Source organism: Leopardus geoffroyi, chromosome B2, assembly GCF_018350155.1.
Source record: "Leopardus geoffroyi isolate Oge1 chromosome B2, O.geoffroyi_Oge1_pat1.0, whole genome shotgun sequence".
In the NCBI taxonomy this organism is placed as follows: Eukaryota; Metazoa; Chordata; class Mammalia; order Carnivora; family Felidae; genus Leopardus; species Leopardus geoffroyi.
This window is the reverse complement of record NC_059332.1, coordinates 96,193,056-96,219,535: the sequence shown is the minus strand read 5'-3', so window position 1 is coordinate 96,219,535 and position 26,480 is coordinate 96,193,056. Positions and strand designations below refer to the sequence as shown.

Genomic DNA, 26,480 nt, shown 5'->3' with positions numbered 1-26,480 from the left:
CAATCAGTTAGTGGCCAGGGATGACTGAGTCCATGATGGAGTCTCCTGGGGCTCCCCCCACGCTCTCTTCACTTCATGACCCAAGCTGCCACCGGCCCTGTTAAGTTTCCTTTCATTTACTCTTCCATTACACCAGACTTAAAATAGTCCACACACTTCATAATTAGGACAGATTATGATTTTACTACCAAAAGGGCTTGACTTTATACAAAAACTCAGATACAGTCGTTACTAGGAAATGAACAGCAATCAAGGAGAAAAAAAGAACACTGTAAAAATCTCCAGTGTTACGTAGTTTATGACAGCTAATGTCTCTACACACACTTCTGCCCAAATGAACAGAGTAACTGCTAGAAGGCCAGTCCCGTCATATTTCAGAAAACACTACTCCATTTCAGAACCTCATTAGCAATTTTTAAAACCTGTTCTTTAACATGGTGAGGTCAGGAATTAGGAGACCTAGTTCCAGCTATGGTCGGGACATTAACTTTCAGATAACTTTGAAGGGCTCACTTAACCTTTGTGAAAGTTCATATTCTCATTTGTAAGTAGAGGGCTTGGCCAGGATCCCAGGGCTGACATCATGTGAGGTTCTATGGCTCCTGGGAACCTGAGTGTGCGGCTTCTGCTCACACGGCCTTTGCCTCATGAAGAGAAGCAAAAGCCAAGCAAGAACGTGGAATCCTGCTATGTGGGGAGGAGTAGGTGCACGGCAAGAAAAATCTATTTCACAAAACCCAGGACTTAAAAAAATAAAAAGAAAGAAAGAAAAAAAGGTCATAGCCGTATCACAAAAAAAGTATTTCTGGCGGGCTCTGTAACAAGTTAAAGAACAGAGGGTTAAAAGGCCTTTTTGCTTGATTGACTGACCTCAAGGTTTGGAAGGGAAAGGGCTGTGAGTGGGGAAAGACCAAATATAGGGGGAAAGAACAACCGAGTGAACCTCGAAAGTAGGTTTATCCAGCACTTTTTTTTTTTAACCAAGTATGAATGCTCTATTTCCCGATAAAACTAAAACAAATCACTTGTAAGCAAACACCCAACACCACATAAGCCTAATTCACTGAGGCTGAAACAAACCAACCACTTATTAAGATGTTACTTGAATTGACAGTAGTGTTGTTTTCCTTCCAAGATGCGGCCCCAGATGAATCACTGATGCATGAGGGTGAAAAAAAAAAAACAACAACAACAAAAAAAACCCCTAAAACTCAGGTCTGAGATTCTCTGGTAGATCTATAACTTCTACTTGAGACTCTTACGAAGAAAATTCCTTACTGTCCTTGTTTAAACAGATTCTGTACACATGAATCAACGCTTCTCTGTTTATGAGGTTGGTGGGGGTGGCGGGGAGGGGGGCTGCTACAAGTACGTGCAGGTCCCAGCCTCGTGGAAGTGGAATCCCTGCTCAGAACGTAGGGGCAGTGGGGCAAACCAGCCCTTCCATGGAAGAGAAAAGGAAAAAGAATTTAAAGCAACAGCAGTTTTAATTTTTTCAGGTGGACTCTAGAAATATTTCATTTTGTTCTCAGTTTCAAAACAACGAGCCCAGTTGCCCCCATGTGAACAAGAGCACAGTGTAGAACCTGACGTTGATCAGCAGGGCGGTGAAAGGGAGTTTCTTCCGTTTCAGTAAGAAACGGAATGCAGTTCTCAAAACCTCAACGGTCGGATTCATGAGCATCCTTCCTGAAGGCTGGTCTCTGTTTCTGAGCTAAAAATGAATTTACCTCCCAGGGACTTTATCACCCATGTGAGAGTGAACCTCCTGCAAGACACTTCCAGAACAAGAATCTCAAAAAAGTTTTTCTGAAAAGCTTTTGAGTACCATACTGAGAAATCAAGAACCAAACTAAAATGCTTATTTACTAATAAGAATAAAGTCATTACAATCATTTTTCTTTGAAACTATTACAAATAGGCTAGTCTTCCTCCCTCGTGTTGGCACACCTCAGCCTACCTGCCTCACAAGGCTCAGCTGCAATGCTACCTCTCGGGCCAAAGTCTTCCCTGTGTCCGCACGGGAAATTAATCTCTCTCTGCTCAGTAGATTCCCAGAGCCCTTAATCTCTAGGTCTTATTCGTAGCAATGATTATGTTTTATACAAATGCTGTGACCTCTGTGAGGACATAATATTATGCTTTGCACATAACAGACCTCAATAAATATTTGTCAGATAACCAACTAAATGACCTGTGAGGAAGCAGCTGGCCCTGGTACACACAGCCCTTCCACAGCCACAGAATTTGAAAGGAAGTGGTGATGTGTACACACCTCCCTTCAACTTCCCCCAAGACCACAACTCAACTGCCTATTAAAAAAAAAAAAACAAAAACAAAAACAAAAACTAAACCAGGAAATACAACTAGAAATGACTAAAAATAGAAACCTATAAAAGCAACGTTTTATAAAGGAATCTAATTTCAAGCAAACAAAGACTGGGCTAAAAAAAAGAAAGAAAAAAAAAAGATTGGCTCTGGGTACAATTCTACCTGTGCTAACAGAACCGTGCACATAAATGCCCTAAGAGAATTCTAGCCAGCTTCCTGTTGCTTCCTCTGCTGGGAAGCATGACTGGACTCTGACTAATGGGACCAACACACCTGGTGAGTACCAAAATGTACAACTATTTGTCCAGACTGAATTGGTCACTGTTTTCCTTCTAAATAATTAGCTTTAAATAAAGGCAGTCTAAAATACCGTAGAACCACAGCATTATCTCAGAGAACTGCCGTACTAATACCTTTGGTCTATGGCAGATGGTAAGATGTTAGGGTTCCAGAGCAGGACACAGAAGGCACTTCCTGCTAAGAAGGAAGACCCAGAAATCCCAGATGTCACTCTATCAAGAGGGCACCACAAGCAGCAACCAACACAAGGATTTGGTGAACATGACTAACAGTAAAGCATATTACATTGTACACACATCTCAAATATCCAGGGACACTACAGGAGGGCTCCATGAAATACAAATGGGTTGAGGTTAGAATGATCCAAATAGCCTAGGTTACTCATGACATAAAAAACCTAACATCAGGGTGCCTGGGTGGCTCAGTTGGTCAAGCGTCCAACTCTTGGTTTGGGCTCAGGTCATGATCTCAGGGTCGTGAGATTGAGCCTCGCATCGGGCTCCATGCTGTGTGTGGAGCCTGCTTAAGATTCTCTCTCTCTCTGCCCCTCACACCTGCTTGCATATGCTCTAAAATAAAATTTAAAAACAAAAAACCTAACAAACATTTTCAACAGAACCAATGTCAAATAAATTCATATGATTATTTAAGAATACTCTCACTTATACCCAACTATAACTGACATCAACCTGGATCATAAGAATAATTGTATAACTTATTTTAATAGACACCTGTTTTGCCCATCCAGTATCTGTCCTCATCATTTCTGATGTTCCTGGGGAACAACTCACCCCGATCATATAAAAGTGGCTTCTATGGGACTGACCCTACACTACTCCAGAGTTGGGCACATAACATAGGCACGATCATCTCCTTGACTACAGTGATTGGCTCAGGCACGTACACATGTCCCAAGCCTACAGAATCAAACCGAAACCTGGAGCTTTTGTGGGAAAGAGAAGTCCTTTCCACTGGATACAGTGAGATGGAAGAACAATAGGTAGCTAATGTACCAGATGGAAGTGGTCTGCTTAAAATGAAGCCAGCACAGAAAAAAAGCCTAGTCAAGAGACAGAGAGCAAGTTCTAATGCCAGTGTCTAAACCCTATATCCAGCCATGAATGAAGCAAAATCTTGTCCAGGACTTTTTTTTTTTTTAAGTTTATTTATTTTAAGGGGAGCGGGGCAGGAGGAAAAACACAAGTGGGGAAGGGGCAGAGAGAGAGAGAAATTGAGAGAGAATCCCAAGCAGGCTCCATGCTCCACTATGAGCCCAATGCAGGGCTCCATTGCACAATCCTGAGACCATGACAAAAGCCGAGATCAAGAGTCAGATGCTTAACTGACTAAGCCACCCAGGTACCCCCTTTCCAGGACTTTTAAGTTATGTAGGCCAATAAATTCCATTTTTATCACTTATACCGATTTAGTTTGACTTGCAGTCATATGCATCCCCAAGAGTCTTTTCTGACCATCTTTCAATAAAAACTTATGTTAATAAAGCATTCAATTGCTAACTCCAGGTATGCTGAAACAATTATTTTTAGGTCAAAATAATAGTGAAGAAACGAAACAGTGCAGGTGTAGATATAGGTGCTCAGGGCAGGCCACCCTAAAATCTGCCACAATGGCATAATCAGTGTTATTTCAAAGTAAAGCCTGTGCAATAAAGACACTCAGACCCTCCTCTGTCTCCCTGAAAGCAGAGATAATAAATAATAAATAATAATAAATAAATCTCCCATGTGAAAGGTGTCCTCCCTGTACCAGGAGGTAGAGACACACCTTCATCACCAGAGATAGGGACTTTAGAGCTGAGAAGGCTGTATAAACAAACCTTGTTATCAATTTACTACATGAGACAAATTCTGTTTACAATTCCATACTAATTAAAGCTCCCAAACAAGTTTTATCCTGCCAATTCCTCACAAATGTATTGTCTGTCTAAAATATATAAAACTCACCTGCCTCGGTCATTTCTTTGGGTCTCAGTTTCATTATTGGGCCTCCCTGAACATGTAATTAAACTTTGGTGATTTTTTTCTCCTGTTAATCTGTCTTGTGTCAGTTTAATTAACAGGAAGAATCTCGATGGGTAGAATAAAATTTTTCCTCCCCTACAAGGACTGTAGGAAAATCAAATGGGACTTTATCCCAGCCTCAGGTTTCTAGTGTTAAGATTATTTTTTATTTGATTCCCATCATAAGAAATCCAGGGAATCTTTCCATGCAGAATGGTAAGAGAAGTGGACCGGTGAATTTCTATCCTGAAACCCAAAAGTCTACTGCAATGTTACATGACACATGAAAAAAAGATTATATGAGAAAGATGTTAAAAAGCAGTTATGAAAGTATTGTGGCAGTACACATTAAATGACTGACTTAATGTTCAGTCGTTGATATGTTTATTTCCTGAGTGCCTACTCTGTCAGAGACGCTATTAGTTTAATACAACACAAAGTAAAAATGGTTAAAACCCCGGTTGGGTTATTTCACTTACACTCCACTCAGTACATTAATAGACTGGGTCTTCAATCCATATCCGGTCTCCTTTAAGTTAGCAACAATTCCTAATACGTCAATACTGGAACCTTTGGATCCAAAGTTTTTTTCACTGTACATGATCATGTGAGCATTTGAAAAATCCTATTAAGAAAAAAAAAATCAAAATTCAAAGGTTAGACATTCATATTCAAAAAAGATCAAGTATTAGCCATTAGCTTTTCTTTAACTTACACCTAATATAGGTCGTAATGACTGAAGTTCTCCATTGTAACCTCCCCAATCTTTCCAGTCCTTGTACTCTCCTTCTTCGAGCAAATACTGATGACCTGTAAATCCAGGCTTCTCATAAGCAACCCAACTGCAAGAGAAAAAACATGAAGGAGCGGTAATCTTCGTCAGTGTTGAAATTTTTCCCATGTATATATCAGTTTCATTCACAAATACTAACAGTTATGAAGCTAGACATAGACTCATGCATTATGACAATTGGAATTCTCCTCTAAAATTTAAGAGACTAATAGAATGGCCTCCTAAAGAATAACCTAAGAAACATACATCAATGTTCTGTAAAGGAGTGTAGGGAGTGTGTGTGTGTGTTTAATAAGAAGACTCCAAAGAACTTCAGCAAAAAAACTGGCTAAACTTTCATCAAAGCATAATTAAAATATTATATATTTTTGCTATGTACAAGACTTTGAAGTATATACTTCTAAAGGAAATATGTAAGATACATAAAGTGCAAAATATCATAAAAAATAGAGAGCAAACTAACAGTTCAATAGTTTGGAGAATAATATTAATAAGATGTAGATTTGATCAATCTGGGCCAATTTATCAGCCTCGTTCAGCTGACTGACCCCAAACCACCACCTCGATCTGCTCTGTCAACTCCAGGTCAGAGTGGACTGAGAACATGTCTGAAGTTCACTCTACCACACTATCTGTAATGGTTGGGGGTGGGGCATGTATATTACTCACTAAAATGATAAAAAAGAAACTCCTCAGGTTACTCCCATCTACTTACATTCCTCTCAGAACCTTCATCGACCCCACTGACATAAATGGCAAACTGTCATCGGTTGTTCCTTCTGTTTCACCTGCTTCCGCCATAAACCTGCACATCTCTGTTTCTAGTTCCATACATTTTCCTTCAAAGAAAGGCTTTTCATAAATTACTACCTATAATAGAAGATATACCGGTAAGTGAAAGAGGTTAAAGGTTTCAACAGCTAAACTGAACGTTCAGTCATTTAATATCACTAAGTCCTAGAACACAAAATGTTCTGATCATATTTTTTAAACTAAATAACAGTATCTTGTAATTTTAAAACTATGTTTTTAATGTTTATTTATTTTTGAGAGAGAGAGACAGAGCATGAGCAGGGGACTGGCAGAGAGAGGGAGACATAGCATCCAAAGCAGGCTCCAGTCTCTGAGCTGTCAGCACAGAGCCGGACGTGGAACTTGAACTCATGAACCAGGAGATCATGATCTGAGCTGAAGTCGAACATTTAACTGACTGAGCCACCCAGACAGCCCTAAATTTTTATCCTGATGTGGTGCAGCCCAAAGACAAGGTTCAAAAGACAGTTAATAAGTAATTGGCTTAAAAAATTGGTTTTTGTTCAATGTCTAGAACTGATATTTAGAATTTAGCTTAGGCCAAACTAAGGGACCAAGGATCCCACGTTGCTTTAAAAATGAAACAGGGGTGCCTGGCTGACTCAGTCTGTACAGCATGCGACATCTGATCTCAAGATCATGAGTTCAAGCCCCACAGTGGGCATGGAGGCTACTTAGAAAAAAAACAAGAAATATAAATGTGTCATAAATGTGCAAAGTAGAAATAGCAGAAAGAGCATGTTAGAGTAGCAGAAGGGGAGAACTTGTCTTGAAAACAAAGTTTTTTCCTGAGTAACTGGCAAGCGGCAGCAGGCCCCACCACTAGTAAACACAAACACAAATTATAAACTTAACACAACAATCAACCTTTTAAGCCATGGCTACACGTACCATTAACCAGTGTAAGCGCTCTAGTCTGAGGGACAGCATGTAAGCTGGGACAACTTCCTTTAGCTGCGGTTATGTTTATGGAGGCGGATGTGTAAAACCACACAAGCATCACCTTCATAGAGACGGAATGGGAATAAAATGTAAAATACATATATTTTTACCTTTGGATCTGTAGGGAATTCGACTTTACGTCCACCCTGAAAAGAAAAATAATACAGTAAGAAAACCGGTTTTTCATTGATAGATTACCATATATTACCCATGGTAGTTTATGGTAAGCCATGGAACCTCCCAGTGTGAGTGCATCTGGTTTAATTTATGTTGCGACAGTTCTGATGTCACCAACCACGCAGATGAAGAATGAGGAAGACAGTGTAGAGCAGAGGTGGTCTATAAGCTGAATCTGTGAGTTAGGTTATGTTTTTGTTATATCAATAAGCTGTGTTTGTTTGTTTGTAATTCAGAAAATGTCTCATAAAAATAGATATTTCTCATTTCTCTTAAAAAGCAGTCCTGGGGCGCCTGGGTGGTTTGGTTGGCTAAAGCATCTGACTCCCGATTTCAGCTCAGGTCAAGGTCTCACAGTTTGTGAGATTGGGTCCCCGCTTGGGATTCTCTCCCTTTTCTCAAAATAAATAAACAAACAAACAAACAAAAAAAAAGATCGGGGCACCTGGGTGGCTCAGTCAGTTGAGCATCTGACTTCGGCTCAGGTCATGATCTCAGTTTGTGGGTTCAAGCCCTGCATTGGGCTCTGTGCTAACAGTTCAGAGCCTGGAGCCTGCTTTGGATTCTGTGTCTCCCTCGCTCTCTGCCCCTCCCCCGCTTACACTCTGTCTCTCTCTCAAAAATAAATAAAACATTTTTAAAAAGTTAAAAAAATAAATAAAATAAAGATCAAGAATCTTGGAAAAATAAATAAAATAAAGATCAAGAATCTTGGAAAATGAAAAAAAAAAAAAAAAAAGCAGTCCTAAGACCTGACATGTCTGGACGCAAATTCTCATAGGCAGCAACCCTGTCACCTTGTGCACTTACTAATTCTCCACTGGGCTTTTCCTCTAGCCAGGACTTGAGCCTGGTTTGTCTGTCTCTACCACTCAACTCAGCTCAACTCCCAGCCACCCTCACTCATGTCTAGTTGCTGCCTGGCCCCTGGAGGCGTTTGATTTTGCAACCCATGGCTTACAAAACTGTTGAGTTCACACAAGTTCACAACAGGCTCTGCAGGACTCTTGAAATAATTAGGTGAACTGCAGATAGAATTTAAAATAGCCCAAAGGACGGGTCTGAGGGGAGTTGTTATACTTTTATAAGAAACAGTTGTTGTAAGTAACCAAAACCTCACTAAAAATAAGCCACAGGAAAAGGTATTACACAGAAATAACAAGCAGGGTAGGGATTAAAATCAGCAGCAGGAAAGTCAGGAGAATATTTTCCATGAATATAGAACAACTTTTTTTGTATTTATTTTTTAAGTTTTTATTTATTTTGAAAGAGAGTGGTGGAGGGGCACAGAATGCAAGAGAGACAGAGACAGAATATGAATGAATGAATCCCAAGCAGGGATCCTGCACTGTCAGTACAGAGCCCAATGCATGGCTTGAACTCACAAACCATGAGATCATGACCTGAGTCCAAGTCAGACACTTAATCGACTGAGCCACCCAGGCGCCTCTAGGACAGCTTTTTTGAAAGTGCAGCGAAAGATGCTCAAATGCACTAAACGAACTGTAATTGTGATTTTATCACCAAACCAGAGTTTAAACAACCTAGTGCAGTAAGTAGTCCCTCGTTATCTGCATTTTCACTTTGCACAGTTACCCGCTGTCAATCGATGTTTTAGAAGCAGATGATCTGTAAGCTTAGGAATTCCCTGAGCGTGCACTGATGGGTTAACAAGGCATAAAGAATTAGAAAGCCATAGGATGAACACACCCAAGTTTGAGTACACAAGATTAGGTAAACGGGGCAAAAGCCCCCAGTATAGGACAGAGGTATAGGAATAGGAAATCTCAGGATGAAAACATCCAAGATGAGGTAAACAAGATTAGGTATTCAGGGTGGAAATGCCCCCTAACTTAGTACAATAGCAGAAAGCTGCTTTACAGGAAGGCAGGACCAAATTAGGTAAACAGGTAAATAGGGCTATAGACTGCTGTGGGGTGAAGTCGCCCAGAGAGGAGCCAATTAGCAAAAGAAAGGCGCCTTGTTGACCCTGAGGTAGCAGGTTCTGTCTTTCTGGTCCCCTAGGCCAGTTTAGGTAAACAGAGGTGGGGCCTCACATGTGCTGTCAACAACCTTCTGCCCAACCACAGCCAGGATTTTGTTTGGTATTGACCCAAACCCCCCAACACGGCATATCTTCAAACCCCCTTTCCCTCTTGCCCACGAGTTAATGTTCACGATTTCATTGTTTCTTTGTGCACGTCCATCACCATGTTTGTAAGCCTTCTGATCCTAATAAAAACGGAGTAAGGACCCATACTCAGGGCTCTTGTCTTCTCCCAGACATTAGCCTCTCTTGCATTTTTAATCCTGCGCTCTGCTTTCTTGCTGTACAAGAAAGAACTCCAGACCCAGAATCTACGGCCATGATCCTCCTCCTGACATACTGTGTCACAATGCCACCTACGTCACTCATCTCACTTCATCTCATCCATCACACAGGCATTGCCTCATTGTGCCTTGTCACCAGAAGGGCGGTCATAGTACAATAAGATATTTTGAGAGAGAGACCACACTCACATTACCTTTGTTGCAGTATATTATTATACTTGTTCTACTTTATTATTAGTTACTGTTAATAATATTAGTTAAATTAGTTACTGTGCCTAATTTATAAATTATAATTTATATTTATGTTATAAATTATATGTATAAATTATATAAATTATAATTTACAAGTTAAACTTTATCATATACACATAGGAAAAGACATAGTTTATATAGGGTCTGGTACTATCCAAGGTTTCAGGCATCCACCAGGGGTCTTGGAAAGTATCCCCTGTGGATAAGGGGGGAGGGGGAAATACTGTAAGCACCCTCTTCAAAAGTATCTCTTTCTAATGCCATAAACTTCACAGTTTTATAAATTATTTAAAACAGCCTTCAAAGCCTGGGACAATTCTTTCATATCTTCACGAAACTAAACTTTGTTCTTTGAAAGTGAATTTTACAAACAAATCATTTATAATGTAAAAGCATCTATAATTCAAATGAGTTTTGCACGGAGACCAACAAACATGAGGTAATTAAACCACAGGTTTTGGCAGGAGGGGTAAAATTAACATAAAAATGATCTTCATTGGCTTCCTAATTTGTTTCAAACTGACTCAAGACAGCTGCAAATTGCAGCTGCAAAACCTTGTTCGTAAGGAGAGCCTCACTCCTGTGGGTAGTTGGGGAGTGCCTACTGCTGATGAGCACACACCGTGCTTGACATGGGGACAAGACAGGTGCAGCCTGGATCCTCCCAAGGCTTAGAGTCCAGCCGAACAGACCAAAAGAACAAGACAAATACAGGGGGAGGCTGGAGGAAGCACAGGCTCCTTTCTAAGGCAGATGCTTGGGAGGACAATGTTCAGACATCCAGCCCCAGGGCCCCCAAAGCTGCCACCCAGCCTAGCCTCTGGTGGCTACAATGGGGGTGGTCCCCAACATGCCCTGCCCTCCCCCAGTTCCGCCCTGGCTCACGCAGAGCATCCTGACATCTCCATTGGACACCTTCCTGCTTGGTTGTTAAGAGCCAACTTGATTTAGCACAAAGCTCTCCTAATTATCCCCCTTCTCTGTCACATCACCCACAAGTTGGACTTCATCTGTCCTTCCTGTTTTTCCACAAACGTTTGATCCTACATTTTCTTCACTTCTGAAACCTACCTGGGCTGAAGCCTTGTACACACGCCCGCGGCTCTGCACGGCTGAGAATGCCTTGAAGGCAAAGAACATGGGCTTAACCACATTTTTTTTCATCTACAGCGACCAGCAGGTTATCCTTTCTATTATTTCTATCGAGCAATATGTTCCCTCTACTATAGATTTGTGTTTTTAAAAGTCTGTTTATTGCTTCAAAGTCACAGCCTGTGAACCATCAATGTCAGGCTGACAAAAAAATCACGGACTCCAAGAACATTTTGTTAGATTTTTACCATTTTCAAAGGCCGCATGGATCCAATGTATGCTTCTTCTGTATCCCAGATGGATAAGTCGGGGTACTCGCCAGGTTCCAGGATAAAAGGCACACCCTGAAATCCAGGGTCTTCATAAATCAGCCACCTAAGCAAGTATCAAGGAGGAAAAGAGAGGACTTGTCATTTGTTTCAGTGGCACACAGGACCCCACCGAGAAGAAGGGAAAAGAACAGGACGATGTATATCCGGACCATGTACAGTTTCACTCAGATATGAGAGCAACGTTAGATTCAAGGAGGAGTATGCCGTTACATGCGCCTGTCCTTGATCTTTTACTGGTCTCCTGGTGGTTTTGTCCACTTATTTTAATTTATATTATGAATTGCTTCAGTGCAGATCTGTATCACTTCAAGTAATAAAAGTAGTGATTTTGTAACACTGTACGTATTTAGAGGGGCCCAACATAGGAATCCCAAGCTTTGTTTTAAAAGGCAACATCTCAGGGCGCCTGGGTGGCTCAGTCGGGTGAGTGTCCGACTTCGGCTCAGGGCATGATCTCAGGGTTTGTGGGTTCGAGCCCCGCATCGGGCTGTGTGCTGACAGCTCAGAGCCTGGAGCCTACTTCGGATTCTGTCTCCCTCTCTCTCTCTGCCCCTCTCCCACTCGTTCTGTCTCTCTGTCTAAAAAAATAAATAAAACATTTAAAATAAAAAATATAAAATAAAAGGCAACGTCTCATTTGTAACCAAAGAATCGGATGTCCCACCTACTCATTTGTCACAGTGCCCAAAACTAACAACAGGTAACATCTACCTAGAGCTTGCAAGAAATGCCACCTGGAATATCATCCAATCCGTACAACAATGCCGTGACGAAGGAACACTCCTGTCCCCATTTTACAGAAGAGGTGAAGTAAACTGTCCAGGGCTACACAGCTGCAAGTATCAGATGCAGGGCTGATCCAAGCCAGGCTCCTAGTCATTTTTTGGTAGCAATTTTTCTCATTCCAGAAAGTGCACATAATTCATGCGTTTTACAAGGACTCAGGATCATCACTGTGAGCAGGACAGTGCACGGTGGTACCCTGGGGGCTTTGAAGGTCTGTAAGCCTGCTTGTTCCCAGGCCCAAAAGCTTTTTGAGTTCTTGAATCTGATTTTTATGGCTTGTCAATACCACACCCTCTTATCAGGCTTGTCAGCTGTCACTTCTGCTGCGGTCAGGGAAGAAGCAGCCCCACCCTCCCCTAATGTGCTAGAAACCAGGAAACCAGGAAACCAGAAAACCATGCCTGTTAGCACTGCCCCTAAAGGCTGTGCAGTCTTAACACTTTCCTAGTCCCTGGGAGGTTCTGGGAAGATGAGATAGTAGAGAAGTGACTTTTACCTAAGAGAGTTATTAATACGCCCCCTTTATACACAAATACAGAACTCTTGGTGACCACTTATCCTCTCCTAATCTTTATTAGTCTCACTAAAAGAGTCCTAGCTGGGGTATTCCAGGTACCCCAGAACACCATACCAAGGAGAAAATGGCTGCAAATAAAATCTTTTACCAGCAAAATGGGCCTCATTCAACCTCTTTGCTTTCTTCTGGCCCAAGGCACATTTTAGATGATGGGTTTTGTTAAAGATTCCCTTGGATAAATCAGTAACTTCTCTAGACTCACTAATCATACAGGGATTTACAATCAAAATCCTACTGAAGACCTGTCAATACACACACACACACACACACACACACACACACACACACACACGTTGACAGACTGAGTGGTGTATGTGTGGGGATGAAAACTAATCCACATTGTTAGAAGTCAGGATGGTAGTTATACTGGGGGTATGTTCTAGAAATCCACAAATACTGGTTCTATTTCTTGATCTACATGATGTTTATACTTTGAAAATTCACTCAGGTTATACACTTATGATTTATTGTGCATTTTTTGGTACAAACTTGTTACATATACATCAATAAAAAATTAAGAGGAAAAAGGCTTATCTTTTAAAAAATAGCACTGCAAGGACCCTAACCCATAAGAAAGCAGAGGCTAAGACTGGGGTCCTTTACAGCTCCCTACATTTGAAGCATGACAGGTAAGGATGCATTACATATTTTTTAGAGCTCAAACCTCACACATGCACACCACACACTGATTTCACGCCCTAACTAAATAATGGTGGTTCATCAGAAATATTGCTATTAGGCTAATGACTCCTTCCAACTGAATGGTGGAATTTTCTGTAAACTCTATGGATGGCTCACAAACAAGTGATGGTGAGATCCTGAAATACTGCTGACCACAGTACCCTTTCACGAAGCCTTTCCTTCTGTAGTTGGAGTGAGGGGTTTTATTCATCTGATACTAAACATTTCACTTTTATTGAAGCATGTAATTTAGTTACATAATATGTATAGAAGGAAGGTAATTTTGGGTAAAGGGGAATTTGTAAGAAAAAGAAAGCTGAACACAAACTGATACACTTGAAAAGACTTCCTCAGTGAGCACGAAGGGCCTGTTAAGAAACTTAAACCCACACTTATGAATGTTGGGCAGACTCTGAAATCTGAAAACTCATACACAGAGCATGATTCATTTTTCCTAAATTCTATTCCAACAAGATATGTTATTCATGAGGCCATCGGGAGAGGGGGAAACTATCTTCAGGCAGTGTCAGTGTTATTTCAGTTTCTAAAGGCACTCTTGTTTTCCCATGTACTTAGGTAATGAGCTTTTACCTACATCATGAACAAGCAGTATAACTCTAAAGTAGGAGCTTTTTAAAAAACCATAAATGTTATTATGTCAACAATATCCATTTGTATGTTTACAATGACTATGTATATATTGATTAAAAACATGTAATTATTCTTTTAGAAATACCCTTTAAAAAAATACCCTTTAGCCACACAAGAAAAATAGGTCTTCTCAGGGCACTTGGGTGGCTCAGCTGGTTGATCATCCAACTTTGGGTCAGGTCATGATGTCCCAGTTCATGGGTTTGAGTTCCGTGTTGGGCTCTGTGCTGACAGCTCAGAGCCTGGAGCCTGCTTCAGAGTCTGTGTCCCCCTCTCTTTCTGCCCCTCCCCTGCTCACACTCTCTGTCTCTCTCAAAAATAAATAAACATTAGAAAATTTTAACAATTAAAAAAATTGGTCTTCTCTTGCTCACCTTTTTTTTTTTAAGTTTATTTATTTTGAGAGAGAGAGAGAGAAAGAGAGAGAGAGAGAGAGAGAGAGAGGGAGAGAAAATCTTAAGCAGGCTCCATGCTCAGCGTGGAGCCCGACACAGGGCTTGATCCCCTGAACTGTGAAGTCATGACCTGACCAGAAATCAAGAATTGGATGCTTAATCGACTGAGCCACCCAGGCACTGGCTTGTTCACTCATCCTTAAGCCAAAAAACAGTATTTCCATCCAGATCCTAAGTGTTATCTCCAGACATGGCTACACATGAACGTTGGCTATTTACAGAAACCAACTGGAAACTCAAAAGATTAAATATGAATGTGCCGAATTTGAGATTTTTCTAAAGAGGGTGAGCTATGGCTCTCAAAGGGAAAAAGGTCCCTTTACAGTCGAGAGTTGTAGGAGGCACCAACCTAACCAGACAAACAAACTCAGCATCGTTAATGGGAAGCTGGGTAGCACCGCCTCCTTTTGTGAGGTAACAGGCAGATGTGGCACCACCTTTGTGAAGGACCCTTTCCGAATCCGCATGTGACCATACCTCTAGACCCAACCCCTACTATGCAGAAAACTCAGGCAATACAGCAACAAGTCAAATGATTCGAGGAAACGCTCAGAGACGAAACCAGATTGTGGCATATTCTCTACGACAGCAGACCTAAATACTGCAGGGACTGATACTATAGGGTAAAACTGTAAAATGAGGGTATGAGAAAAACGCAAAATTCCAGAGCGAGGTTACGTGTATGGAGGAGTCAGGCGGATGGGACCAGGGCTGGGGACAGTGAGTGGACGCCATGCTAGGTCGGTGGTAGGCACACAGGAATCGGTCTTATTACCAGGCTTCATAATTCACACATATATATCTTCTTCTGTATATAGCAAATATTTCATAATAAAATTCATCAAAGAATATCTGGCCGTTAAAAACTGTCTCTTGAGTTCAGAACAGCAGCATTTTAGTGCCAGTTATGCTAAAAATTAATCCTAAATTTGAGGAAATGACTAAAGCCAGTCTTCCTTAAACAAGGAAACAAAGAGCATTGTGGAATACATGCTCTTTATGCTCCTGATAAAGTTCCAAAATTCTTTATTAGAAAAATACCCCCTCAAAAGAAATGTACCCCCTGCCAAGAAGATATACCCTCACCTCTGGGAGGATGGGTACTAGCATTAGCCAGGTATTAAAACAAAGGTTTAAAAACAAATTCTACTCAACAGAATCTGAAAGAAGATTTTAGAAATTATTCAATTTTCCAGGTAAGAATTTGGCAAGCAAAACCCTTATTTTGTGTAGGTGTAGAAGAGTTTAACCCACAGTAAATAGGTTCTGGGATAAATCTCCTAACGGAATCTAAGGAAACACATCTCTTACGTCAGTTCAGGGGACCAGTGCACCAACAGAAGCAAAATGAGCTCAGGTGCTTATTATCAGTTGAATTCTCCCAACCCATCAAGACTCCCCTTGGAGATCTATAAAAGTACTAATGACCTGTTCCCAAAGCCAGCCAACCAAGTTCAACGACCCCAACTTTGAACTGACATCCAAAGTAGCTTTCTATTATCCTAACGGCAATAGAAATGAACAGCCAGAAAAAAGAGGTCTTTCCCCACACAAGCCACCATAAACTGGATGCTACGGCAGGTTTGGGACTCCCCCTCTGTGAGACAAGTTAAACTTACTGTGAAGTAAGAGACATTACTTAGATGTAGCTCATTATGCTTCAACAGAGCCCAAGCCTGAGTCATGAAACCGTCCAGACACAGAGATTAAAATATTATGGCAGACGCCTATTTCATTCTTTTCTAAGGAAAGTGGTTGCTCTCAATTTCACATTAATACTTTGAGAAAAAAGATCTACAGATCTCTTTGATGTAGGAAAAAAATTAAAGGCAGCGAAGATGAAGACCTTTTCTTTTGTTTAGCTTCCTCCTTTTCTTCCCGACCACTAAATATAAACAAGCCCAAGGCTCAGATGGCTTCTCTACTCCCTTTGAGATCTATCCAGTGCACAACTGAAGTACCTTCTCTGTGCTGAGGACTCTTGAATTTCTATCTCCAGCCTCCCTCTGGAACCCCAGTCCCCTGTATCCAGTCACCTTCCTGTCCTCTTACTTGGATGTACAGTTGGCACGACCAGCTTCACCGCTTTACAACCGAACTCCTGTTTTTTCCATCCCAATAAATGCTGGCGTCCCAAAGCCTAGACATTTCTTAGCCCCTCACACCCCACATACAATCTGTCTGTAAATGCTGACAGTTCTACCATGAAAATGTATCCAGAATCTGACCGCTTCTCACCAGCACTAAGCCACCAAAACCTCTTGCCTATATAATTGCAACTGCCTCCTAATTGGTTTCTTTGTTTCCATTCGTCTCTATTTCTTTTTTTTTTCATTTGAGAGAGAGGAAGAAAGAGCACTGGCGTGCATGCATAAGAGGGGTAGGGGCAGAGACAGAGGGAGAGAAAGAATCTTAAGCAGTCTCTGCACTGAGCACAAAGCCTGACAGAACTCGATCTCATGATCCTGAGATCGTGACCTGAGCCGAAATCAAGAGTTGGGATGCTTAACCGACTGAGCCCCCCAGGTGCCCTCCACTCTTGCCTCTTTACAGCTTATTTTCTACATAGTGGCTAGAGTGAGCTTTCTAAAGAACAAGTTAGATCAAAATGATCACCATGTCACTTGGAGTAATCTAAAATCCCTCCCCAAAGCAGACAGGACATGAGGCCTCTCTCCCATCCCAGTCCTCCTAGCTCACTCTTTTCCAGCCACCTTGACCCCCTAAGTAGTTCCCCAAACACACCCAGCAGGGCTTCGCAATGGCTTCCTGCCTGGGACACGCCCCCAGAGCCTCCCCTCTCAGACATCCCAAGGGCTGACTCCATCCCTTCCTTAAAATGTCACCAGAGACCTTTCCTGACCATCCTTCTAAAACAGCATTATTGCTGTTCCTCAGATTCATGTTTCTTGTAGTATTTCCTATCTGACCCGTTACACAGGTATTGTTTTTTGCATATGCCATTGACGAAAACTTTTGAGCCTTCTCTGAATATACGAATATTTATAAATCATATATGTTATCACTGAATATGTTATGAATAGAAAACATACATAACAATAAAATCTTAAAAGGAGGAGATGTTAAATGAAATGCAGGGCACCTGGGTGGCTTGGCCGGTTGACCATCTGACTCTTGATTTCGGCTCAGGTCATGAGCTCACAGATCGTGGGTTTGAGCCCCATGTCCACTAATAGTGCAGAGCCTGCTTGGGATTCTCTCTCTCCTTCTCTCTCCGCCCCTCCCCTGCTTGCTTTCTCTCTCTCAAAAATAAAGTAATATCAAAAAAATGAATGCATGAAAGAAATATAGAGAAGCTTCAGCGTGTTTTCTTGCATCTCAGTGGATGTCTTTTCCATGCCCTGGGCTGTTTGCTCCACTTCAGAGACCACGACACTCGATACTCGGGACTGCCGCCTGCACTTTCTGTCCTAATTCCCCCCATCTGAGATATTCCCCACTTCCTTCAAAACACTCTTGCAGTTTCCTGCAATTTGTGAAACCAACCTCGTAAGGGCTCTGGACAGCATTGTGTGAAAATGTTCAAGGAAGTCAAGTACCATGTGTGTTGGCCTTGGAGGGCCTCCTGAAGTATCAGGAACACATGCTTTGAATTACCTCCTTTGAATTACCATGAAGGCAAAATCTGTTACACAGCTCGGAATGAATCAGGTTCCTCTGTGATAAGGAAATCCCAACATTAAAAACGCAGTTTTTTCCTCCCCTGCACTTCCTCCAAGAAATCGTTATTGTTTAGAAGAGAGCCGAACCATAGTGACATAGGTACAAAAGCAGCAGAATTTTATGTGCCATCTGGAAAAAAAAACCCTTTTAGTCGATCATTACTTAACAGGACAACAAATCAGAGAGTAACTTAAGTCCTTCCAGTAGTACACTCACAAAAAAGCTTCATTAAAATTGCATCTGAAATAAAATACTCACGTGCCCCAGTGTACTTTAATGGAACAAGTCTTCTGCATGATACCGAACCCCTGCATCTCTTCCGTGTCGTCAAAGTAGGAATTTAGGAGTCCTAACCCTTCTGGTTCAGTAAATAAGTCAATCTGACTAACTCTGTAATCCTGAAGGAAGAAAAAGAAGTACGCGTATATGATAATAATTACAGCGTGTACTTAACTCTACAACAAGCTCGTTATTTTTTTTAAATAATTAAAATAAACTTTAAATACACACATACATTTCACAGAGCACCTGCCATTTATCCCTTCCCTATTTTCACCCATGACTTAATAATATGTGGTCTTTGGGGCAGCCATATTGCTTTGGCCATATACCTCAGCAAAGATCCCCATAAATGTTCTGGAACATATTTATTCCTCTCATCCTCACTGAAAACACTGCTTGGCTTTCCTTGGTGACAGGAGTTTTAGATGCTCTCCTCAGAACTGACCATCCAACTCCAGAGGCTCTAGAGTCCATAGAGGGGCTGCATTTGGAGCCTTCCTCAACTGCCGTTTTGTGCCTATGAACAAACCCCTTATGGTAACTCTCCTTGACTATGATCAAAGCTCTACGATGGTGGTTTGGTCTAAGTTGTTAAAGCAAAGGTACACATTTATGACTGTGGTCACTGTTCCATGTCCTGCCCAGCAAACATACTTCAAAAGGCCTCTCCTGGCTGAGTGCCTAAGTGCTAATCAAACATTTATTGAACTCTAATCTTGCTGAGCTAGGTGAACTGAGATACAGAAGAAATGACACTTAGGTTGGCTCAGGGGAGGCTCTTTTAAACATAACCAAAAGGAACAAATTTAATGCACTAAAAAGGTGACCCTCTTAACTATGTAGTGACTTATGTTCATGTTTAAGCAACCACAATCCGCTGAAAAAAAAAATTGTAACGTATCAGGAGTCATAAGTGTCCCTACCCTTTAACATGACACCATTCAGAAAAATTCACCCTAATTAAATAAATCAGAAATTTATAAATGATTAAATGCACAAAAATGTTCATACAGCATTATTTAAAAGAGTAAAAAACTAAAAACAACCAATTCCCACAAAAAGAAGGTAAAATAAATGATGGTACATCATTTCATGGAAACCTCAAACCATATAATAAGTAACACGAAAAGCATTAAGTTGCATTAAGTTGGCTCTTACCAGGCAAGATAGGAGGCGCCTCTTTACCAATATGCTTCACTGCCTTTATTTACCCTCCGGCTCCGGAGAGCACCTGAACCCTCACCCACCAGATTCTGACACCGTTGCACCTCACTAAGAGAGGTCACCAAAGGGAGTGTGATCTTCAGGAAAATTATATATAGAGAGAAAAAGGATTGCCAACCACAGTTTTAAGTGAAAAAAGGAAAACAGCACTGTACCTGTATCATGATTATAACTACAGAAAATGGAATTGGCCAAGATGGAGCAGGGAATTTGGAATAATTACGAGAAAATATCTCATGATGGTGGGATTGGGGTGATAGGTTGAAACATTGCTTTATTACCAGTATTATTTGAGCAATAAATAAAAAGGGCAGGTTAATTAACCCATGACTATAACATTTTATTTTTAATTTTTAAGAATATTTATTTTTGAAAGAGATAGAATGTGAGCGGGGGAGGGGCAGAGAGAAAGGGAGACGCAGAATCCGAAGCAGGTTCCAGGCTCTAAGCTATCAGCACAAAGTGGGGCTCGAACTCAAAAAACTGTGCGATCATGACCTGAGCAGAAGTCAGACGGCTCAACCGACTGAGCCACCCAGGCGCCCCTATCACATTTTAAAATGGGGTTCCTCAATGTTTTAAGGTTTATCACATTACATACTTAAAACTATTAAAAGATAAATCACTTAGAATACCAATGATCATTGAAGTCACTCAGAAATGTTGAGTTAAGAAACAAGTGATATTTTCCTCTGCCAAAAGCTGTTACTCATTCTTACTCATTCTCATTTTGTAACATTCCTTATCTCCCTACTGCACCCTAATGCCCATCTGTTACACAAATGGGGTTTTAATTTTCCACTTGGAAGATACCATTAACTACATTTTTAAAGGTAAAGAATCATCAAATTCCAACAGCCACAAAGACAGACAGATACAACTTCCTCATCAACAGATAAGGAACCAAGACATTTTACCCAGTCCCTAAAGTGACTTTAAGTACCTACTGTTCTTAAACCCACATGAAATCCCAGAGTTGAACTATCAACTGAATTATTTGGGGATTATTTATTTTTCCAAAATAAAATTCCTGTAAGCCACTCAAGGTAATCAGAACTCACACAGCAACTGGGGCACCTGGGTCGCTCACTCAGTTAAGCATCTGACTTCGGCTCAGGTCATGATCTCACGGTTTGAGGGTTCGAGCCCCACATCGGGCTCTGTGCTGACAGCTCGGAGCCTGGAGCCTGCTTCGGATTCTGTGTCTCCCTCTCTCTCTGCTCCTCCCCCACTCACGCTTTCTCTCTCTCAAAAATTAATAAGCATTAAAAAATAACAATAAAAAAATAACTCACACAGCAACCAAAACACTAAGTAAAAGAAAAACTTATTCATATAGAATTCATCAAAATCAGGTTATTAAGTAAAATACATTTGGAGATGGGGATGGGGGACAGGAGTAAGAAATCAATCTTCCAAATTCATCATGAAAAAAAAAAAGACTAATCAATTAGAATGTTTCTTCTAATTCATTTCAAGTGTACAAATGTATGGAAAATATATCCATGGAGCACCAATCAACTGTTTTTCCCATTCACTTATGTCATAAAGTGAATTTTTCTCTCAAAGTAAGTATCACCCTTGGCATTCAATAAATATTTGCTGAATCAGGGGCGCCTGGGTTGCTGAGTCGGTTAAACATCTGTTAACCGGTTCAGGTCGGCTTAGCTCAGATCATGACCGCATGGTTCGTGAGTTTGAGCCCCGCGTTGGTCTCTATCCTGACAGCTCAGAGCCTGGAGCCTGCTTTGGATTCTGTGTCTCCCTCTCTCTCTGTTCCTCCCCCACTCACGTCTATCTCTCAAAAATGAATAAACAAAATAAATAAATAAATAGATAAATATTGGCTGAATCAGTGGATTCTGGTTTTCCCATAACCTACCTGGACTACATGTCTGAGTGAACCAATCACCACAGGCTTAGCAGACTCTGCCTCCTCGTTTCCTTCCAAAGTATCTTCTATACACCAGAGACCAGAGAGTTCCAATTCTCCTTCTTCTAAGGGAATGGAGTGCCCTTCAAAATTTGGTTTCTCATACAAAATCCAACTAAGAGTAAAACACAGCAAAACTATTAGCTACACTTGATGAGGTTTTGATAACTCAAATATTCTAGCTAATAGCCTCTCCCCCCATCCACCCTGCTCTTGTCTCCCTCTCCTCCCCTTCTCTTCTCTCTCTCACAATATATACCGCACCCAATTATTATATATATTTTGTGGAAATTCTCCGGCAGTTAAGATGTATAAACTCTCCCTAAAACTAAACTTATTGGGCATAATTAAGCCTCTGATAATCGAAAAACCATATCAGGATCTAAAAGAACTTTTGACTGTCGATACGAACATTGTAGAGCCACTAATGTGCTACAGAATTGTCAGTTAGTGAACAGTTGTAAATGGTACTACATCAGATAAATGGACTTTTCTTATAATGCTTTTTTCTCCTTATACAAGTAGAAGATATTGCTCTTAGAGGGATTTTTACTTATATTTTAGAACCATATCAATGGGTATATTGATATAAAGTAATATATGTTAATGGAAAGCATTTTAAAATTCTCCTTCCAAACAACAAACATCCAAACACTAAGGAAAATCTCTTTTAATATAGGACAGTGCTGCTCTTAGATGCTTACACTTTTAAAAGAGAAGCCAACAAAAGTTGGGGGAAAAAAAGCACTAGCATATTAAAAATAAAATTGATATAAAATTTGTCTTTAGCCGTATTTTTAGTCGTCAAATTTAAGAACAACAGCTAATTGTAGTTTTGTAATGAATGCGTTGAATATATAGAAAAATATTAAAATATTTAAAACCTAACAGGAAAGATGTTGCATATTTAATCAAAGAGAAAACAAACAAAAACCCTAACTAGTTTTTTAGACCACAATTGTCTAAAGCCCAACCACATTTCAAAAAAGTTTATAGATAGGTACCAAAGATAAGTATTTATGCCAGATAAGTGATTTATTAAAAATGTCTTTTCTTAATTCAACTTCCTGTGTATTTCCTAGAAGCCATCAAGCTGGTAAATAATTTTTTTTACCAGTTCCTTTAATCAAAACCACCTGTTGCTGAAAAGTTGAAAAATAAATTTTAGGTTAGTCATCCAAAATGTCTTTTCTTATAGGATATTTAATATTCTACCCACATGACTACTGAAGTTCTTACCAATGTCTCTGAAAATTCATAAACCAGAAGTGTTAGTGTGGACTCTGATGTGCATTAGTCCCAGCAGTGTGAAATGAGGATATATGGGAAAAAAAAGCTGTACATAAATAAGGCATCACCTCTATAAATCAGAAACGTGGTTAAAAACTATAATATCTTAGGGGCACCTGGGTGGCTCAGTCGGTTAAGCGTCCAATTTCAGCTTAGGTCATGATCTCACAATTGGTGAGTTCAAGCCCCCCACTGGGCTCTGTGCTGACAGCTCAGAGCCTGGAGCCTGCTTCGGATTCTGTGTCTCCCTTTCTCTCTGCCCCTCCCTGGCTTGTGCTCTGTCTCTCTCTGTCTCTCAAAAATAAATAAATGTAAAAATAAAAAATAAATAAAAAATATTTAAAAACCGTAATTTCTTACATATGAATTTCTTTTACTACTAAGACTAGTATTTTCTGCCCTTTACATTGCTAAAGGCATAATTTTAAATGAGTACTGAAGACCAAAAAGGTAATTAAAAATGTAAAACACAAACCCTCTAAGTCAGGAACCCAAAGTGCCCTTCTTACCATCCTCTGACGACCTTGACGATTACCACCGGAGAGAGGCTCCAAGAGCTACAATCCTCAATGTCACCGAAAACTTCAATGCACTCCTCAGAGACATCTGGGTCCCTGTAGATCACTACCTATAAGAAAAGGAGAGTGGCAGCACAGGATTGGACGTTATCAGACTAAAATAAAATCTAGGCTAGAAAAGGAACATCATCTTACCTTTCCAGGCCGGGGATTGATTTTATTAGGAACACTTCCTCTAAGTGTCTGTAATCAGATGAACAAAAACACAAGAAATTAAACTTTGTGTAAAAGTCTTCAGAGTTTCTCCACCCATGATCCTTTAAGATCATATTTTTGCCTCACAATTTATCAGTTTTGAAACAGTCCACCTTGATCTGTGCCAAAGCTGTACTGAAGTGCTCTTTGAGTCTACACTATTAAATTAAGAGATCTTCTTCTCCTCTAACTGAATGTGCCATTTAAATTTCTCATTTAAACAGGTAGAATATTTCTACCAATTTAGAAAATTCAGGGCCCAAGAGCCAGACCTTATATCAGTCCACAGAATAAGAATTCAGCTAAGAAATTATAATTCAGACGATCTCTGCACAATCTTGAGAGAAATTATAAAGTATTAATTATGTATCTAGAAGAAGCTGCATCAGTTTTAAGTGTTTATATACTTACTTATCCGAATCTATAAATACTGTCTTTTCACAGTAACATCTTATCACATAACAAGTATTAGTCTACATAAAAGGGGGTTTATGGTATATACCACAAAGTATATTACACACAGTATACTGAATCCTCCCTTTTTGATGGACAAAATACATTTTTTATGACTCTAAAATTAATCATTTTCAAGACGAGCTGACAAGACCAGTAAAACCAGAAATGCATAATAAAAATAGTAATTACACATGAAAAAATATTATAAAACATGAACTACTTTCAATGCTGACCAGGATGCTTATTTTAAGGACTGCCTTTGATCTGATCACTCTTGCACCATGGCACAGGAAAGCATGCCAAAGACCACAAGAAGGCCTCAGGAGAGCATTATTAGAAATCCAAACGGCATATACTTATTTATATATACACATTAGAAGTAGATAAGCTGAAGACAAAGCCTGAAATTTAAAACAAAATTCAGGTAAGACAATAAAGACAGAATAGTTATAGAATAAACAAAGCCCAAGACCTACGGAAAAACAAAAAATAAAATTTTTTAATCATAAAAAGACCTAGAGAAAGTATAAAGCACTTTGTCTGCTTCTCCTTTTTACTTGATTTGGCGTGATTTTTCAAGAGATTCCAGAGGGAAACTGTGTATTCTGTTGTCAGACTCACCAGACTGCTGTCAAATAAGAGAAGTGATCGAAGAATGATTAAAAAGAGAAAATAAGGCTGGAATGAATGGGAAGTAGACCAGTGGAAATTTTGCGCTTGAGAGAAACACTCAAAAATCTTATGATTTCTGAGCGCTATGTGCTGATTCAATTTTGTTTGTTTACAGCAGTGGTTCTCAAAGCGTGGTCCCGGGGCCCTTGAAGGATCCCCAAAAACCTTTCAGGAAGTCACTGAGGTCAAAAGTGTTCTCATATCATGAGAACACTTCTTATTAAGAAGGGGGGATTTTCCTTTTCGGTCTCTTTCTCTCACAGAGCATGGTAGAATTTTCCAGATGGTCCAGGACATGTGATGGCATAACTTCTCTGATGCCTTAATAGAAGGTGCTTGTGTGTTCTCATGACTTAAACTTTTCTTAGTATTAATTTCTTTTCTTTTTTTTTTTTTTTAATATTATCGTCAATTTGGCTAAAATACAGTATAAACAGTGTGTTCCTGGTTTGGGGGTAGATTCCTGTGATTCATCGTCCACACACAACATCCAGCGCTCATCCCAACAAGTGCCCTCTTCAATGCAGATCACCCATTTTCCCCTCTCCCCTGTGCAGCCCCCCCCCCATATACCCTCAGGTTGTTCTCTGTATTTAAGAGTCTGTATTTAAGGTTTGCCTCCCTCTCTGTTTGAAACTATTTCTTCCCCTTCCCTTCCCCCATGGTCTTCTGTTAAGTTTCTCAACTTCTATATATGAGTGAAAACATATCTGTCTCTCTCCGACTTATTTCACTCAGCATAATACCCTCCCAGTTCCACCATGTTGCTGCAAATGGCAGGATTTAATTTCTAATGTAATAAATTCCAATAAGCAGAACCCATATGAACAAAAGCTCTTCGGTGTCCTCAACAATTTTTAAATAGGAAAGTGTCCTGAGACCAAAAAGTTTGCAAATTTTTGAAAAGAGGGATCTGAACTTCCACGGGATACCCAACCGTACATTTTGAAAGAGCTTCCAAAGTTATATTCTATGACAGGCTCGAGCCGAAGGCCACGCAGCAAACAGAAACGTGCCGTACTCCCTGTAAAATGAGGAAGGGGGCACAGGATCGGAATTGACTGGCTGTGTGAGGCGGCCGGAACAGAGGTCCGCTCCAGTTTTGGGGCTAGTATAGCTGCCCTCTGGAACTTACATTCTGCCTTCCTCATTCATGGTCTTCCCTCCACTTGAGCATTAAGTGAGGTAACAGAAAGACACATTCGCACCAAAAACTCAGTAAAGAAAACAACTTCTGGAAATCAGGTAAAGGAAGATGGAGAAATCATAATTGTTCCTCAAAATCCTGTTCCGTTGCCCTCTCTATCACATTGAGGGAAAGATTCAGTGCAGACCAAAAGCCTTTATGCTTCTACACCTTTGTAGGAAAAAATGTTTCCCTGATGAATCTTCCAAATAACGAGAAATTAGTTCCTGGATTATATGGGATAATCATCTATTGCTACTTATGGGAAGAAAGAGTGAATCTTACATCGCAAGAGAAGGGATTAGGAAGATTTCTTGGTGGGGGCTTTTTTCAATAAATGAAACAGCTTTACAAATATTCAAAATTCTAAGTATGACACGGAGCATTTTTATGCAGAACCAGGTTAAGAGAGAACATCTGGTCTGTCTCTGAACTCTCAAGGTACC

The 26,480-nt window shown here is 40.3% G+C and overlaps 1 protein-coding gene across 1 annotated transcript in view; it reads right to left on the bottom strand.

The window, feature by feature from the left end:
* The window catches only part of CRYBG1 (crystallin beta-gamma domain containing 1), a 185,848-nt gene that overhangs the window by 16,604 nt on the left and 142,764 nt on the right, over positions 1–26,480 (bottom strand). The window contains exons 5-13 of the mRNA XM_045499179.1: positions 23,661–23,708; positions 23,457–23,575; positions 21,607–21,772; positions 18,477–18,616; positions 11,301–11,427; positions 7,311–7,346; positions 6,161–6,315; positions 5,368–5,494; positions 5,132–5,277 (exon numbers count right to left, since the gene is read on the bottom strand). Coding sequence (XP_045355135.1) covers positions 5,132–5,277; positions 5,368–5,494; positions 6,161–6,315; positions 7,311–7,346; positions 11,301–11,427; positions 18,477–18,616; positions 21,607–21,772; positions 23,457–23,575; positions 23,661–23,708 — 1,064 coding nt within the window. The remainder of the gene's footprint in view (positions 1–5,131; positions 5,278–5,367; positions 5,495–6,160; positions 6,316–7,310; positions 7,347–11,300; positions 11,428–18,476; positions 18,617–21,606; positions 21,773–23,456; positions 23,576–23,660; positions 23,709–26,480) is intronic.